This window comes from Lissotriton vulgaris, chromosome 5 (assembly GCF_964263255.1).
Source record: "Lissotriton vulgaris chromosome 5, aLisVul1.2, whole genome shotgun sequence".
Classification (NCBI taxonomy): Eukaryota; Metazoa; Chordata; class Amphibia; order Caudata; family Salamandridae; genus Lissotriton; species Lissotriton vulgaris.
The window spans coordinates 217,138,689-217,154,026 of NC_141693.1; the positions used below are offsets into that span (position 1 = coordinate 217,138,689).

Sequence of the window (15,338 nt, forward strand, 5' to 3'; positions counted from 1 at the left end):
ACCGAATCCTGCAAGGGTGCAGGGGGTGTCACTTTGACACCCTCTAGCACCCCAAGTACAGGCTTGTGTGAAATGTGGCACACATTCATGCTCTAAGGGCATGTCTGTGTGTCACATTGCACAGGTGTGCATGCACAGATGTGCATGCACACCTAAATTCGGTATTTTACCACACAATAGGATTGTGTGGTAAAATACCGACTCTTAAGGGCCTGTGGCACTGTAAACTGTGCCACCTACATTTGTAATTACAGAATCGGTGTATTTATGATTCGGTAATTTACCGATTCGGTAATTTTACCGAATCGGTAAATATACCGATTCTGTATTTTTCAGCCCCCTACATCTGAAAACCCTAATACCGGTCGGAAACGGCCGAAACAAATATACCGATTCTGTATTTTTCAGCCCCCTACATCTGAAAACCCTAATACTGATCGGAAACGGCCGAAACAAATATACCGATTCTGTATTTTTCAGCCCCCTACATCTGAAAACCCTAATACCGGTCGGAAACGGCCGAAATCGGCCGTTTCCGACCGGTATTAGGGCTCCTACATCTGGTCCATAATACTACTCTCCCCAATGAAATCATCCCATTCAGAAGGTCCAGGAAATAAGGATCAAAGTCCCAGTGGTATGGAATTAAATAATCAATCTCTTCTGGAACTGTCTCTCTTTCTTGCAGAGCCCACCTGCAGTCCTGGCCTGCAAGGAAGAGCCACCCCAAAATCGACCACGGCCCCGTCCAGTACAATAAGGCCACAGCTTCTGCAGACACTCCAATCTACTGTTTCTGCCCTAAACTATCACTCTGACAAATTAGACATTCAAGTCAACCTTACTGAACTCGCTAGCTGTCCTTACAGCAGGGATTGACAACAATCTAAATAAATTGATTTCTAGAGCACAATCCACCACAAACTTCTCGCAGTCCATTAGCTGCTGCTCTCCCGTTATAGATAGTCTGTTTTCACTTCCGTTTTTCCTAAACACCGTCCTGTCTGAAATTAAGGAACTCACTGGTGGATCTGGACAACGCCAACAAGCTGCATGTGCACCCCCCCCCCCCCCCCCCTGCCCCCCCCCAACAAGCCCCTGCAGCCTGCAACATCCAAACCACAGACGCTCATATTGTGTGCATCAGCTCCAATCTGGAACTTGAAAACTTGAAGAAGCTTCGCCAACGACCAGTCACCCTGAGTCCATCAATGCCGTTAGCACCTAGGCCCATGAATGCCCTAACTGTCACCCAAACACATACTCTCAACCAACATGCTTAACAGTTCAGCAGGCAGGCAGGGGTCTCGTCTCTTCCGCTCCAGGCAGTGGCTTTTACCTCAGATATTCAGATACTTTCTGGTAATTCTGCTCCAGATGGATCCCAGTCATCCTGCCCTCAGAAGTCACCCATGCAACCTTTGCCTCACCCACTCGTGCACAGTACATTTTAACCAGATTGGAGGCATTTAATGCATGGGGCATCAAGATTAGTCCCCTTAAAGCGACCGACTACCCAGACATTCTGGCAAAATCCCAAGCATCTACAGAGAGGTCTAACCATCCCTCAATCCGATCCCTCAAGAAACGATTGAAGTGGCTGCCGTCAGCCCTGTCCTGTCGACGCCCTGACTGAATCAATCGCCCGGCGCTTCTGCGCCCAAGCTGCTTCAGTTATCGGTTTGCTCCTTGAACATAATCTGTCTCACAGAAATTACAGTCCCCTGACCTAACAGTTTTCTTAAACAGGTACGACATCATAGCCCTGCAGGAAACATAGCCTGAGCAGAGGTGTCCAATAACAGGTTTCATAGAGTATAGGAAGCCGACCTTTACAGAGCACAGCAGATCAATGATGGTTTGTCCAAATACACCTCAGTAAAACTGCAAGTTAACACTGATCCATTATTACTCCAAGAGATTTGGCGGCAAGGAATCAACATAAGCAACAGGAGATCACAGCGCCCCTCCTGTTGATCAATGTCTATATCAACCCAAATGCAAGGGAGAAGAGGTCAAAATTCAATCACCTTATACTTATTCTGTGTGCCTTAATCAAGGATCATCCTCAAGCAGACTGTATGACAACTAGGGATTTCAATACAAATCTCTTTCAAAATCATCATAATGATCCCTCTAGGAAGCCCAAAGAACATCACAGAACAATCTAGGCTAAGGGGCTGCTTTTTAGCCCACTAGGAGAACTCCTGGTTTTGCAACTCAACAGTCTGGACTTCAAAGTACTGATACACCACGTAACTGGTCAAGAACCGATGAAAAAACATCCTCTCTCGATTATACCAATTGTAACACGGAAATGCTATCCTTGGTAGAAAGCTACTGCATTGTTCTGCGTACTGTGAGCTATCACTGTTTTCAGGTTACCATAAAAAACTGAACTGGACTTATCATGCTGCATCCAGTATTTAGTGTAAAGGTATAAAGACCGAGAACCTTAAGTGTCTCAAATGGAGCAGCACCGGTAGTGGAAACATCAAGGCTGAATCCCCAAAACCCACAGAGGTGGGCCTAGGAGCAGTTTCGCCGATCATTGAATGGACAATTCATACCACCCGGCTCCTGGCAGAATTTCCATTATCAGTCCGACTGCATGGTCCCCACCAAGCTAGCTATTCTCTCAACGATTCAGCGACTAAAGGAAGCCCCGATTAAGACCTTGATGGCGTTCAAAATAACCCCAATCACAGTAGCTAATCGCCACATTCAAGCTAGTGAAAAAACCTTCAGACTGGCAATTTTCTGCAGAGAAACAGACATTTACACCACTTCTGGGTGACTCTCCTATGCGAGAATAAGAAACTCAATTACAGGAACTTTTGGGTCTTGGTGAACAGGCAAATAAACAGAGACAGAAGGTCCGGTTGGGGGAACATTACCAAACCAGAATGGGTAGCCTTCCTCTCCAAACATTTTTGGGCAAATGAGAGTCCAGACAGTACTTCTGACGGGGGCCCCCAAAGCTCAAGGGCAATAGTCACCCTGCCCAGTCTCAAGATCAGGATTGTTTGCTCTGTTCTTCGATGGATATGCCTCTTTTGATAAACCGGCTAGACCACGTCATTTCCAAGGAAAGAGCAGATTGGGCACCCAGGTCCAATGGCCTCCCTCTCACCTCCCCCAGGCCCTCTTCAAATGGACATCATGTTTTGGGCAGGTAGTCTCTCATCACTCTTCGACCACTGCCTGAGGAGCTCAACAATACCTGAATAATGGAGTGGGGCCATAATACATCCCATTTACAAAGGGGGCCCCAGATGAGATCAGATCCGAGCAATTACAGATTCAATTTGCTAGACAAGGAAGCTAAATTCTACGCCAGCCTGCTCCTGGAGGATTTACGGCTATGGGCGCTAAAAGAGATAGGTAATCAGGAGCCATGTCTTGTATGCTTTTGCACACATGACTGAATAATGCAAAGTGGGCATGACATTTGGCAAATATGGACCCTACATGGTGCCAGGGTAGCAGGACAGGTTGAGTATTATTTTGGTAGCAAAACTGATAATTCTGTCCAGAATGGTCAACTGTTAGGAGGCTAAAGCAGTAGTCTATATCAGGTGGGAAAGGGTGTGGGAAGGGCGGGGGAACTAAAAGCATTTGTGAAAATGGTGTGGGAAGTAGACTTTTTCTCTTTTTGAGAAGGAAAATATGAGTGAGCAAAGGGGTGAGCAAAGGGCCGTTGCGTCCGATGGCTGAAAAATAATCTGATACTCTGTACAGTATGGGAGTGAGAGCCAGAGAGGGAAAGACCATTTTTGCATCATTGGCGTATAATTGAAAAAATTGAAGGCAAATAAAGTGAATATGTAGTGATGTAAAGATAAGATCAAAAGACAGGCTTCTGGGATGCTGTCCAAGAGAAGAGTCAGCAGTGGATCCCCAAAAACCAGCAAAGGGGCAGTTGGAGTGAAAGTAGGAGAAGGTTTACAAGGCTTCAATTGTGATGCCTAGTAGGTCAGTCAGTGTCAACAGCTACTAAAAGTTGGGGAGGAATAGCAGTGTTACAGCAGGTACAGGTGGGACATTTTGAGATCTGCATGGGGCACATTTCTGTAGAATGCAGTGTTCAAAAGCTAGATTATAGTGGATTGAGTAAGGAATAGGAGGAAAGCTATTAAGAAACCTGATTGAGTACTAGCAGTTGCAAAGTTCTGTGGAAAGAAGAGAGCTGTAAGACCATTACAGGGAAGTGAACAAATGTACACTCCAACAGGAGCACACTACTTCCTTGTTCAACAATCCCATACCAGGGATAAAAGCCTCAAAGTACTTAGTTGGAACGTCAATGGTTTAGGGAACAAGCTTAAACGGCGTATAGTGCTTCAAGTCATTAGGCGGCGCTTCCCGGATGTGGTATTTCTGCAGGAAACCCACCTAGTGGGGAACAGGTGTCACGCATTGAACAGATGGGGATACACACAGGTGGTGCATGCTGGTTTTACTTTAGGGTCCCGTGGGGTGGGAATCCTACAACGTCGTAGTTTTCCACTTGTCATAGATTATACAGATGCAGATCCACTGGGACGATTCGCTGCAATCTCGGGATAGTAATGACGACATATATTCCTCCGGGTCTTCAGACCCAGTCTTATAACGACCTGGGTAAGCTCCTCTTTTCCCTTCCGGAGGGACAGCTTCTGATGGGCGGAGCCTTTAACACAGTGGTATCGGGGGACTTAGACAGACACCCACCCCGAAGGCCAAGGTTGGCTCCCCAATCTCCTCGAGGCGTTTGGGTTACTTGACCTGTGGCGTCTTCGACATCCGGACTTACACCAATATAATTTCTTCTCAGGACCGCACCACACCTTCTCATGGATAGATTACATTTTAGCGCCAATGCAACAAGATACCACAGTTTGGGAGGTCGCACACTTGGCACAAGGAATCTCACTCCCCCATATGGGCCCACCTGACAGTTGGGGACCGATCGATGCTTGGCACCTTCGAAATGAAGATACTAAAAAGAAACTGGTCCTCTCAATCGACCAATACTTCCAGGAGAACGTTGGAATGGTAGACTCGCCGGCAGTTCTCTGGGAAGCGTTTAAGATGGTGCTGAGGGGGGAAGCCCTCTCCGTAATAGCTGGACGCCGTAAGGAGCGTGAGGCGCAAATGGTCACTGTGGAAAGCGATCTTCTCGCTCTGGAGGAAACGGCGCAGAGGAGCGGGAGTCCAGGCCCCGTGCACTGGATGCAACTTAAAGCAGCGGAGTACAAAGCTTTGGCTACTGACGCTGCTCAGTCCCTCGCGAGAGAAAGGGAAGGCCGGTTATACGACCAAGGAGACAAAGCGGGCAAGTTAATTGCCTGGCTCGATAAAAAGAAGCTTGCGCAGAGTGTTGTGGCTGAGCTTACAACTGAATCAGAGACAGTTCTTACAGAACCCAGGGAGATCATCCGGAAGTTCGCACAGCACTTTCAGAAAGTGTACAGTAGGGGGTCGGACTGCTCTGAGGCAGATTTACTTGCCCCAGGATGCCTACCCTCACAGAGTAGGAGCGGGAGGGTCTAGAGGCGTCACTTACTATGGAAGAATTGACCAGGGCCATACATGACCTCCGGCCCAGAAAGGCCCTTCGCCCCAATGGTCTTCCAATTGAGCTTTACAAGTTAAAGCCTGATAGCCTGAGCCAGCACCTAAAAAGTACGTTCGAGACAAGCGGAGAGCAAGGTATATTACCTAGGGACCAACGTATAGCTACAATCGTGGCTATTTCAAAGGAGGGGAAACTGAAAGACTTAAGCGCCTCATACAGACCAATATCACTCCTCAAGGCAGAGCCAAATATCCTGGCGAAAGTACTCGCAAACAGGCTCAAGCCGGGACTCAACACGCTGGTCCAATCGGGCTTTATGCCTCACCGCAATACGGCACTGAATTTGCGCCGTCTCCACGGAGTGTTAGGACGCTGTCATATGATGCAGGAGGATGCGGTGGTGTTATCGTTGGACGCTTCGCTGGCAGTCGACACGATCGAGTGGCCGTATATGATGGCAGTCCTTAAAAAATGTCGGTTTGGCCCGAACTTCATTGGCTGGGTGTGCCTCCTCTAAGCCGAGCCCCTCGCCCATGTGGTGCTGAACAATAAAGTGTCGGAGGTTTTTGCTCTGGGGAAGGGAATGCGGCAGGGATGCCCCCTTTCACCATTGCTATTTGCCCTCTCCCTGCAGCCATTGGCAGCCTGGGTGAGACAAGATCTCTCCCTGATGGGGCTGAGATGAGCTGACGGATGGGAGGACAGGATCTCGTTATATGCGGACGACATCCTGCTATACCTCGCGAACCCTCGTAAGTCTCTCATAGTGGCCATAGACATCTTTACGAGCTTTGGGAGGAACTCAGGTTATAGTATATATTGGGGTAAGTCACTCCACTAAGTCCTCCACGGGGCCCCCCGCCGATTCTGCACAACTACCCAATTACGGTGGCCACAGAAGGGTTCAGATATCTGGGAATTTTTATATCCAAGGACAGGGCTCGGAGATACAAGAGAAACCTATTGCCGCCGCTACAGCGGTTGAAAAGAGACGCCGCCACTTGGAAGACACTCCCGCTGTCCCTACTGGGACGGGCGGCGCTCTTCAAAATGATGGCACTGTCACGGTTTCTTTACGCCCTCCAGAACTACCCAGACTTAGTTCCCCAGAGATACTTTGCGGCCATCGAGGCCACCCAAAGAGATCTACTGTGGACCGGTACGCCCCAAATATCTCTGCAGAAACTCACGTTAGGATGGTATGACGGGGTATAGCTCTCCCGGATACACGGAAATTGGGTGGCACATCTCTCTGCCATAAATCAGGGCACTTATTGTGACGGAAATGACCCTAGTTACGGGATGGACAGGTGGCTCCCTCCGGGGGGAAACTTCGAGGCAGCGCTCTACTCGAGGCCCAATAGTTACCCTCTCATGGGCCCGACCAAACACTCTGTCAGCTTTGGCACATCGTTAACAGAAAGCTGGGATGGGCGGGCAAACTTACACTGTCTACCCAGTTATGGGCATCTGAGACGCTGGTCACACTGAGCCGCACCAAAGGTTTCCACAAATGGTACCGGATAGGAATTTCTCACATTAAAGATCGGTGGGGTCCTGGCGGAGTGGTGACATTTGCTACGCTCCAGCATACTTATGAGATTGCGCAGTCGGAACACTTTAGATATTTGCAGGTTAGACACTCTCTCCAGGCAAGCATTCCACCGGGGACACAACATCCGGAGTCCTCCCCCCTCGAGGACAGGCTGCTGGACGGCCACCTTCCAGAACGGGCGATTTCCCTCACTTACAAAAAGCTCATAAATCACACTCCAGACCCCTTACTGGCCCTTAGGGGGAAATGGGAGGCAGATGGACTTGTAATCGATCATGAGGAATGGAGAGAAGCACTCGCCTCCCCAAAAGAAATAGCAATTTCAGCCAAGCTCAGATTGATTCAGCTGAAAATACTCTACCAGGTATATATCTCTGGAACTAGGCTAATGCTGATGTGTCGTAGTGAAGATGGGATCTGTAGGAGGGGCTGTGGAGAGACAGGTACTTTCTTCCACATACAATGGGAATGCCCGGTGATTCAAAATTATTGGAAAAGGGTCCACAATTGTATACGGGAGGCCTGGGGGGTAGAACTCCGTCTAGAGGTAAAAAGGTGTCTTTTGAACATATGGGAACCCACAGACCGATCGGCAAAGGGCAGACTGTGGGTGACGCTTGGTCTGGCAGTAGCTAAAAGGAATATAGCACGACTGTGGGGAGCAGCAACACCTCCAACGCTCGGTTCCTGGAAGAAGGACATGGACTGGTGTATGCTTCAAGAAAAGACAGTATATGTAGCCCGTGGCTGCCCCCGGAAGTGGATAGCTGTGTGGTCAAACTGGAATGACTATCGCGGTAATCTGTGTGAACTCCCCTATACGGTACCCATTGACGATCTAAGTACTCTGTAAAACCTGGTATAGTTGGCATCCCGTAACCCTATGAGCCAGGCATGATACTCCTGTAATGTTTTCTGCAATGCTAATTCTGTGACAAATGTAATATCTGTTCGATTGTGACAAGTGTACTCCCTGTACGTGAAGATCACTTCACTGAATGTATTATTCAATAAAAAGATGTTTAAAAGAAAACAAAACAAAAAACAATCCCGTACCAAATTTAAAACTTATTACCACGTATTGCCTCACTTGACACTCCATCATGAACTACCTATTCTGTTCCTAAGCAGATAAGCACCAGACCTAGTGAAGCAACATCTACAGCAGAACGACCCCTGATAAACACCACACTAGATGAAACCAATTAAAATATAAACTAGATTATTAACAATATTGTAATGGCCTCCAGGAAGTGTTATACTAATCAGCATTTAAGGATAATTTTCTCCCTTTGTCCACTTCTTCATTTTTCATGTTTGTACAGGTTCTCTTTGGGTCGTTCAGACGTTCTAAGATAAAAATTCAATATATGGAGGACTCTGGCATCAAAGCAGATTTCACTGTTCACTAAACAGAGTATCTACAAAGCAATAGAAATTACATGGCCAGACGCAACATAGTAATTATATTTTGAGAAGATTCAATTTTTCTCTTCAATTCCCAGCAAAAGCTCTATTAACAACCATCAGGAAAATATTAAAATGTGTGCCTAACATTAATTCCCCTCACATACCCTCCTCAATCTTCTCTGGTATCATCCTGGTCTTATAATAGCCGATATTATTGCAAAAGATATGACAACTACTGACCGGTATCAATCTCAAATTCTCAGCAAAACTCATGAAAACAGCAGCAGCACAGGTCCGTATCCCCTAAAAACTCACAACATCCTCAGTGGTTTGGTATCAGATTCTGATCTGCAAGTAGCATTCAATGAGTTCTAATCTCAATTATGGATGACTTACTCAAAGTCGCAGAGAAATGGGAGTCCTCTGTCTGAAAGCTTGTGGACTTTTTTTGATTATTTCAGCATGGTGTCCAGAAGTCTACAGGTAAGGACATTACACTAGATACAGCCAAAGTAGTTCAAAAACATGAGATCCCGGAGAACAGATTGTCATGCGATTCACATTTTTCCTGCTTTTGAGCACTTCTTGCATTTATTTATTATTATAATAAATACATTATTTTGCTCTTAATTTTACTGCTAGTATTCATTATGTAGTGTGATACTTTGATATAGGTCGGTAGTGCATCAACAGCCAATGTTATGTTTCAATAGAGTGATTTTTAAAGCGCAGTGCATTTAACAAATGTGCAGGGGAAATTCACATGTTTCTTTTTCGCAAGTTACCTCACAAATCACAAGAGCTATTTTTCTCATAATAATGCTGTGAAAAAGTTTACAAGTTGTACGATTAAGAGGGAGAATAAAAGCTGCAAACAATATGCTTGAAGGTCACATACTGGCATGGTCTGGTGCCATTTATTGCATTCTCCAAGTATAGTTAAAAAAAATAAAGACAGAAACTGACCTCACTCACTGCAGAATGAGAAACAACAAAAGGGAGGAGTGAAAGGTGTGTGTGTTAAGAAACCATCTAGGAAACTTTATAAAGCATTTGAGCTAATCTAGACATTGGTTCGAGGCTAGGAAGGGAGGAGCTACAAATTGGGTCCATCAATGATCTGACTTAATCACTATCTGGTAGGTTACATTTGCACTCGGACTTCCATGTATCTAATTTTTACATTTCATCATTACCTTTATTCCTGCAAAAACGTTAATTCATGCAATCTGCACTTAAAGTGAGATTTAATGTTTAATAAAGTATTTTAAATATACGTAGTGTGGATTTCTTGTGTAAGCCCACCTTTTGGGAACATGGGTCCCCTAACTTACTAATAAATATAATCTTGCAATTTGTGACAGGAATAAACATTGCTTAATACACATTATCTCAAGGTAAGTCGTGGCAAATATGTGAGTCACAGCCTGTGTGTGTCTTTTCTGCTCATGTTGGTCAGTTGACTTGTAAAATGTATCCCAATAACTTGATGAAGACAACCTCCGGGTGTAGCAGCTCAAATAAGCAGCCACCTTGATCTTTAAACTTCACTCAAAAACAATCAGCTTTGGCCCAGGTCAATCCTTAAGTGACTCAACCATCAAAGCTCTTAAAGTGTTTTAGCTGGTAATTGCAAAGACACATGCAATCAGATCTACAACTGCAGCACAAGCACAAAAAGCTGGAGCATAGGGAAACTAGTGCTGAACAGCCAGTTGGAGAGTTGCATTAAATATTAATTTGCCCCAGACATTTCAAATGCTATATTTGAACTTTAGAGTGATGAAAATAATGTCTTTCACTGTATGAAGAAGGCGTTGCACTGTTGTTTTGGCAAGGCCTTAAGCTACATTACATACTTTTGATGCATTGTTAGACATCCATGCCACTAAACAAGTGATACAAGCTTTGTAAATCTTTATCAGAACTAGGTGGATTTTAAAGTAATTGATGCAAATAAATGCACCAAGAAGATTGGTAGACTTTATGCAGGAGGTGATCCACAAATCAAGCCTCTGAGGGCAATATGTTGAAAACTAGAAATATCAAAAAGACCATCAAAAAATGTACACACAGTCACAGAATTTAGCATGGGGCAGGAAGGGAATCTTTGAGAGAACAACTACTTGGATCAAGCTCTCTAGCATCTTCTGTGACAAAGTAACATGTGACTCTTCCACATTGAACATGTCAGAGACTAGCAAGAAGTGAGAAAGAAGTTGGTTATCAGGTGTTACCTTTAAGCTGGTAAAGTATGGTAAAGAAACACAAGGTTCACTGGGAAACAATTACCCAATGTCCCAAAAGCAAATGTTATATGGAACTTCACTTTACAAAAGAATACACAACACATGTACAGAAATTCACTTGCTCTTTTGTGAACGTAGGTTTTATATACAGGTGTCAGGCTATTTTTCTTAACAGAATAAACACGATTTCCATTCTCACAAACCGCTGCTGGTAAGTGCATAATTTGAATGTTGCCAAATGCATTTTTAATAAAGTAACACTGGTTACCTTGATATATAGGTAATGTTAAGGTTTACCTCACTTCCACTGAGGCGGCATAGTTCAACTTCTCCCTTGGCATTTGCACAACCCAGTGTTGGACATTCAAATATTGGAACATGGCACCTAAAAGAAAAAAAAACATTATAGTTAGTTTTTATATGATTAGGACTACACTGTGTTATCCTTTTTAATCATCCTCTGGTCTTAACGTTGTCACTGGAATGAGGCAATGTTCCTTCAAAAAGTTGGCCGCAAAAACAGAGGCACCCGCAACTTGGAATATTATACCATTATTAAGTAGGATGTTTAAAAAGTATCCTTTAAGTAGCCTACAATAAGATTGTCTTCAAGGGAAGTGATCGATAACTGTTCAAGCAAGCCCAGTTTACAATCACTATAAATAGCTATGCTTCCAATCAGTGAATAAGTGATAAAAAAATACTGTGTAAAAGGAAATTTAAGGCATGTTTCTGGATCAAGAAAGGTGTAATGTATTCACCATTTGCATATATGGTTCGCTTTTTAACTTCAGCTACCTGCCCTTCACTCTTTTACAGACTATAAGTTATAGGAAATCATAAGTCATGGCAGACTTCTGTATTGGTGATTTATATGTGCATTTCTTATTTGAATATTTTTAGTTGTGCACCACCAATAAAATAGTATGGGCAGCATTGACATTAACAGGGATAGCAATTGCTGTAAACCTAGGTCAGGGGGACAGACGTCTGAAGTGCATGTAAGCCATCTTTTCATTAGTGTCCCCACACTGGCTTAAGCAGAGAACTCACACTTAGACCATATGCAGTAACAAACTGTCCCAGGCCATAAAGAATAATTTCACTCCTAGTCCTTAAGCAGACTAATGTCGGAACCAACAATACTCACACAAGCTCGTATAGGAACTGCACACCCCACCAACAAGATATATAAGAGTACGCCCACTATGACTCGGACCTCTTAAAGTTTGCCTAGAAGGTCATTAAGTATTTCTGATGGCCTAGGACTTTGGAGACAAGTCATTTTGTCACAATCACTGAAATTTTCAAATATGTGTCACCTACTATCTTTCAGCTTCAATTTATTCTTTGCAGCTCTATAAAATTTCCTTATATAGAAAATACATATTTTTAAGCTTTATTTATACATATTTTTAAGCTTTATTTATAGTTCAATAAACAAAACTAGAAAACTAAAGATTAGCGACAATACAATCTACAGGGTTATAACGCATTATATGAGCTCTGGCAACAGTTCAACATCAAGCAAAACATATGTAAATTTGCCCATATGGTCATGAGTGTCCCTAAATGATGTACACAGGAGTTACCCTACACTCAAGTAACAGAACAACCCTCCTCTGCAGTCATACTTAACACCAGCCACTCATATCTCCAAAATAACTGCCCCGCCTGAAATACCCTAAGAAATATTGCCCATTACTCTTCCGCAACAAAAAAACAACCTTTACAGGCCATAAACCAAATTTCTAGCCCTTATCACGCACCCTATCCTGTATTATAATACTCTTCAACTATTAGCTGACTTACACTCTTGCATCAATTCGTAACATCAGCTATTGCTCTGCCCCAATTGAATAAACCCACAGCTGATCCAGCCAATCTAGCGAACCATTGTCCTGTATCAACTCTTTTCTAAAATTGAGTATTGCCTTGCTTTTAATCACCTCACTGCATTTCTTACTTCCTATATCTTAATTAACTCATTTCAATCTGGCTTTATAATCCTACCTTCCACTGAAACCGCACTTTTTCAAGTGTCCAACGTCACCAAATCTCCACAACTTAAGAAACTGCTATGCATACTAAAGTTCCTTGACCTCTTGGCCACTTTTTATACTATCAATCATACTACTGTTTCTACACTAACCACATTAGGGATAATTAACCAAGCAATCAACTGGTTTCCTCCTCCAAGCTTTCTGGCCCAACCTTTTATGTCTCTTGGTGTTCATCAATCTAAATCTGCATTCTTCTGCCAGTTGATGTTTCTCAAAGTTCGGTCTGTGTACTTTAGTCGGCTCTCTTTACAACAGAATCCAAGGAGATATTATCCTGTCATTTGGCTTTTCAAATCTTGTATATGTCCATGCGACACACATTTTCTTATCTAATACAAACTCTTCAACTGCCTCACAGGCATTTGCGTCTGGATGACTATCCGCTCACTTAAGCTATGCTATTCCGAGGCAGAAATGATTTACTTTGCTACAGAATCAGAAACCTCCAATCTGCCAATTCCCATGTGTTCCCCTGTGCACTTTTACCCCTACACCTTCGGCCAGACACCATCGTGAATTTTTTAGTATTGCCACTTTCACAGCCACCCCTGTCTGATATCACTTGTTTGATATCCACAAACTCCTTCCCTGTATTCTCGTTCAAGTAGCTAAAACACTACACTTCAATTACTTTAAGAAGTTAACTTGCACTACCAATACCCCAAATCTCCTGTCAACAGTTTCAGTTTCTGCTCTTCAATGATTTGCAATTGCATTTCTATCAATGGTGATTTCATGCGGATTATAGATTGCTGCTGTGAAGTACCAAATAAAGTATGGTGCATCTCACTTGTTCTTACAACAAAATTTGACATCCTTCCTGCTCAGAAAGACCTTTACTAATATATCACAGTGTATGATTCACACACTAATATGTTGCACCAGTCCTCCTCCGATGCATTACAGCAAATGTTCTTCTGCTGAATTAAAACTGATTTATTTTGCAGCTGAAATTGCAAACATTTCGAATGTGAATTTCATGGTTTTTGCAATTTATCAAATATTTAGGCTCTATCTACAATTCAAACAGTTTATGGCCTATTCTGAATACCCAACAAAAATTCTACACAGAAATAGGTGCGCCTACTTTTGAATAAACAATCTAAATATGCTATCAAATCTATGGCTCTCAAAGGATTTCTACAAAGGCATATGATCTGGATGGATTTTCAAATTGAAACCTCATAGAAAACTCTAGAATTTCATCAGAAGCCCCATAACTACCAGATATTTCTTATCAATGACTGAATATTTTAAATGTGTTTGCATTCACTGCAATGGCCATTTCCAGACTTCCCTTTGTATGTAGCCCATTACACCACTATAGTTCTGCCCTCAATACAGCTAATTTACAATTCAACCTACATTTTTGCAATTCCAATATCAAGCCAATTGTTCTGCAAGATTCTTCTTAAAATCTCCCACTATTCCGCCCAAAATCATAACTAATGGTCCTGCATGTCTATTCCAACAACAAAATGCTTCAAAAGGCTGCCCTGAACTAAACTTCCCGGACTTTGCCTACTTGCATTTGAAAGGCAGATTTATAGTATAGCTTGTCAGAGCAGTGTGCCCATTTTCAAATCAGAGTTGTGTTGTTTTGGGGAGGGGTCTGCAACCCCAGAGACTACCTAGACTTAAATGTGTAGTTCAGAAATTCAAGACACAAACAATTGACAGTGTTTCTCTTCCATTATGTAATCCTATTGCACGCCTATGTTGAAAATAAACCTATTGTTTTAACAGGCAAACATAACGTATTTGGATGTGCACCTTTGAGTAGGGATCAAATTCCATAAACTATTTTTATATGATTTGATTGTTGGCAAAGGAGCAAGCAGTGTTAATTTCACAAAATGTGTACTTTTACCTTGGTATCTATACTGCCAGGCAAGGGGGAAAAAAATCGACCTAGAGGTTTCTAATCAGGGACATAGCGTTTAATATCACCACTGGTCTTGGATGGGGCTGGGAAAGACAAGAGGTGCTCATGGAGAGGAGATAGATGCTGCAGAAGCAGGACAGGGAGAGGAAGGCTTAGAAGGGCAAGAGAGGATAGAGCATAAAGGAGAGAACGGAACGTATGCACAACCAAGAGGGCACAACCAAGAGGGCTTGGTGAAGGAGAAGAAACACTATAGAGACTAACGAGGCAGTGCTGCACGAAGGTGAGGGTGTGAGGTGGTGTTCCACACGGTCACCTGCTCCTTCCACAGACTTGCAGAGCAAGCACTGAGCTAAGTAAACGATTGGACATGTCAGATTACTGTATGACGTGACATCAATCCATGCAGTTATTGATATTCATGCTCCTTTACTTGGAATGCCAGTCTTCTTTTCTTTCCTTCCTTGTGCCATCACATGTCCATTTGAGAAGGGTTGAAAGCCTTTAATTCAGGATAAGTAAAAATACACAAAACGATTAGGACCTCAAAAACTAGTCCTTTAACAGGGGGACAGAGCGAAGGTTTGACACTTTATTGCTACATGTTTTATTCAAT

General features: G+C 43.4%; 1 protein-coding gene across 3 annotated transcripts in view; it reads right to left on the reverse strand.

Annotated features, from left to right (window-relative positions):
- Positions 1-15,338, reverse strand: part of DPH7 (diphthamide biosynthesis 7) — a 155,570-nt gene that overhangs the window by 59,774 nt on the left and 80,458 nt on the right. For all 3 annotated transcript variants that reach the window (XM_086921193.1, XM_086921195.1, XM_086921196.1), the window contains one exon: positions 11,072-11,159. In XM_086921193.1, coding sequence (XP_086777319.1) covers positions 11,072-11,159 — 88 coding nt within the window. The remainder of the gene's footprint in view (positions 1-11,071; positions 11,160-15,338) is intronic.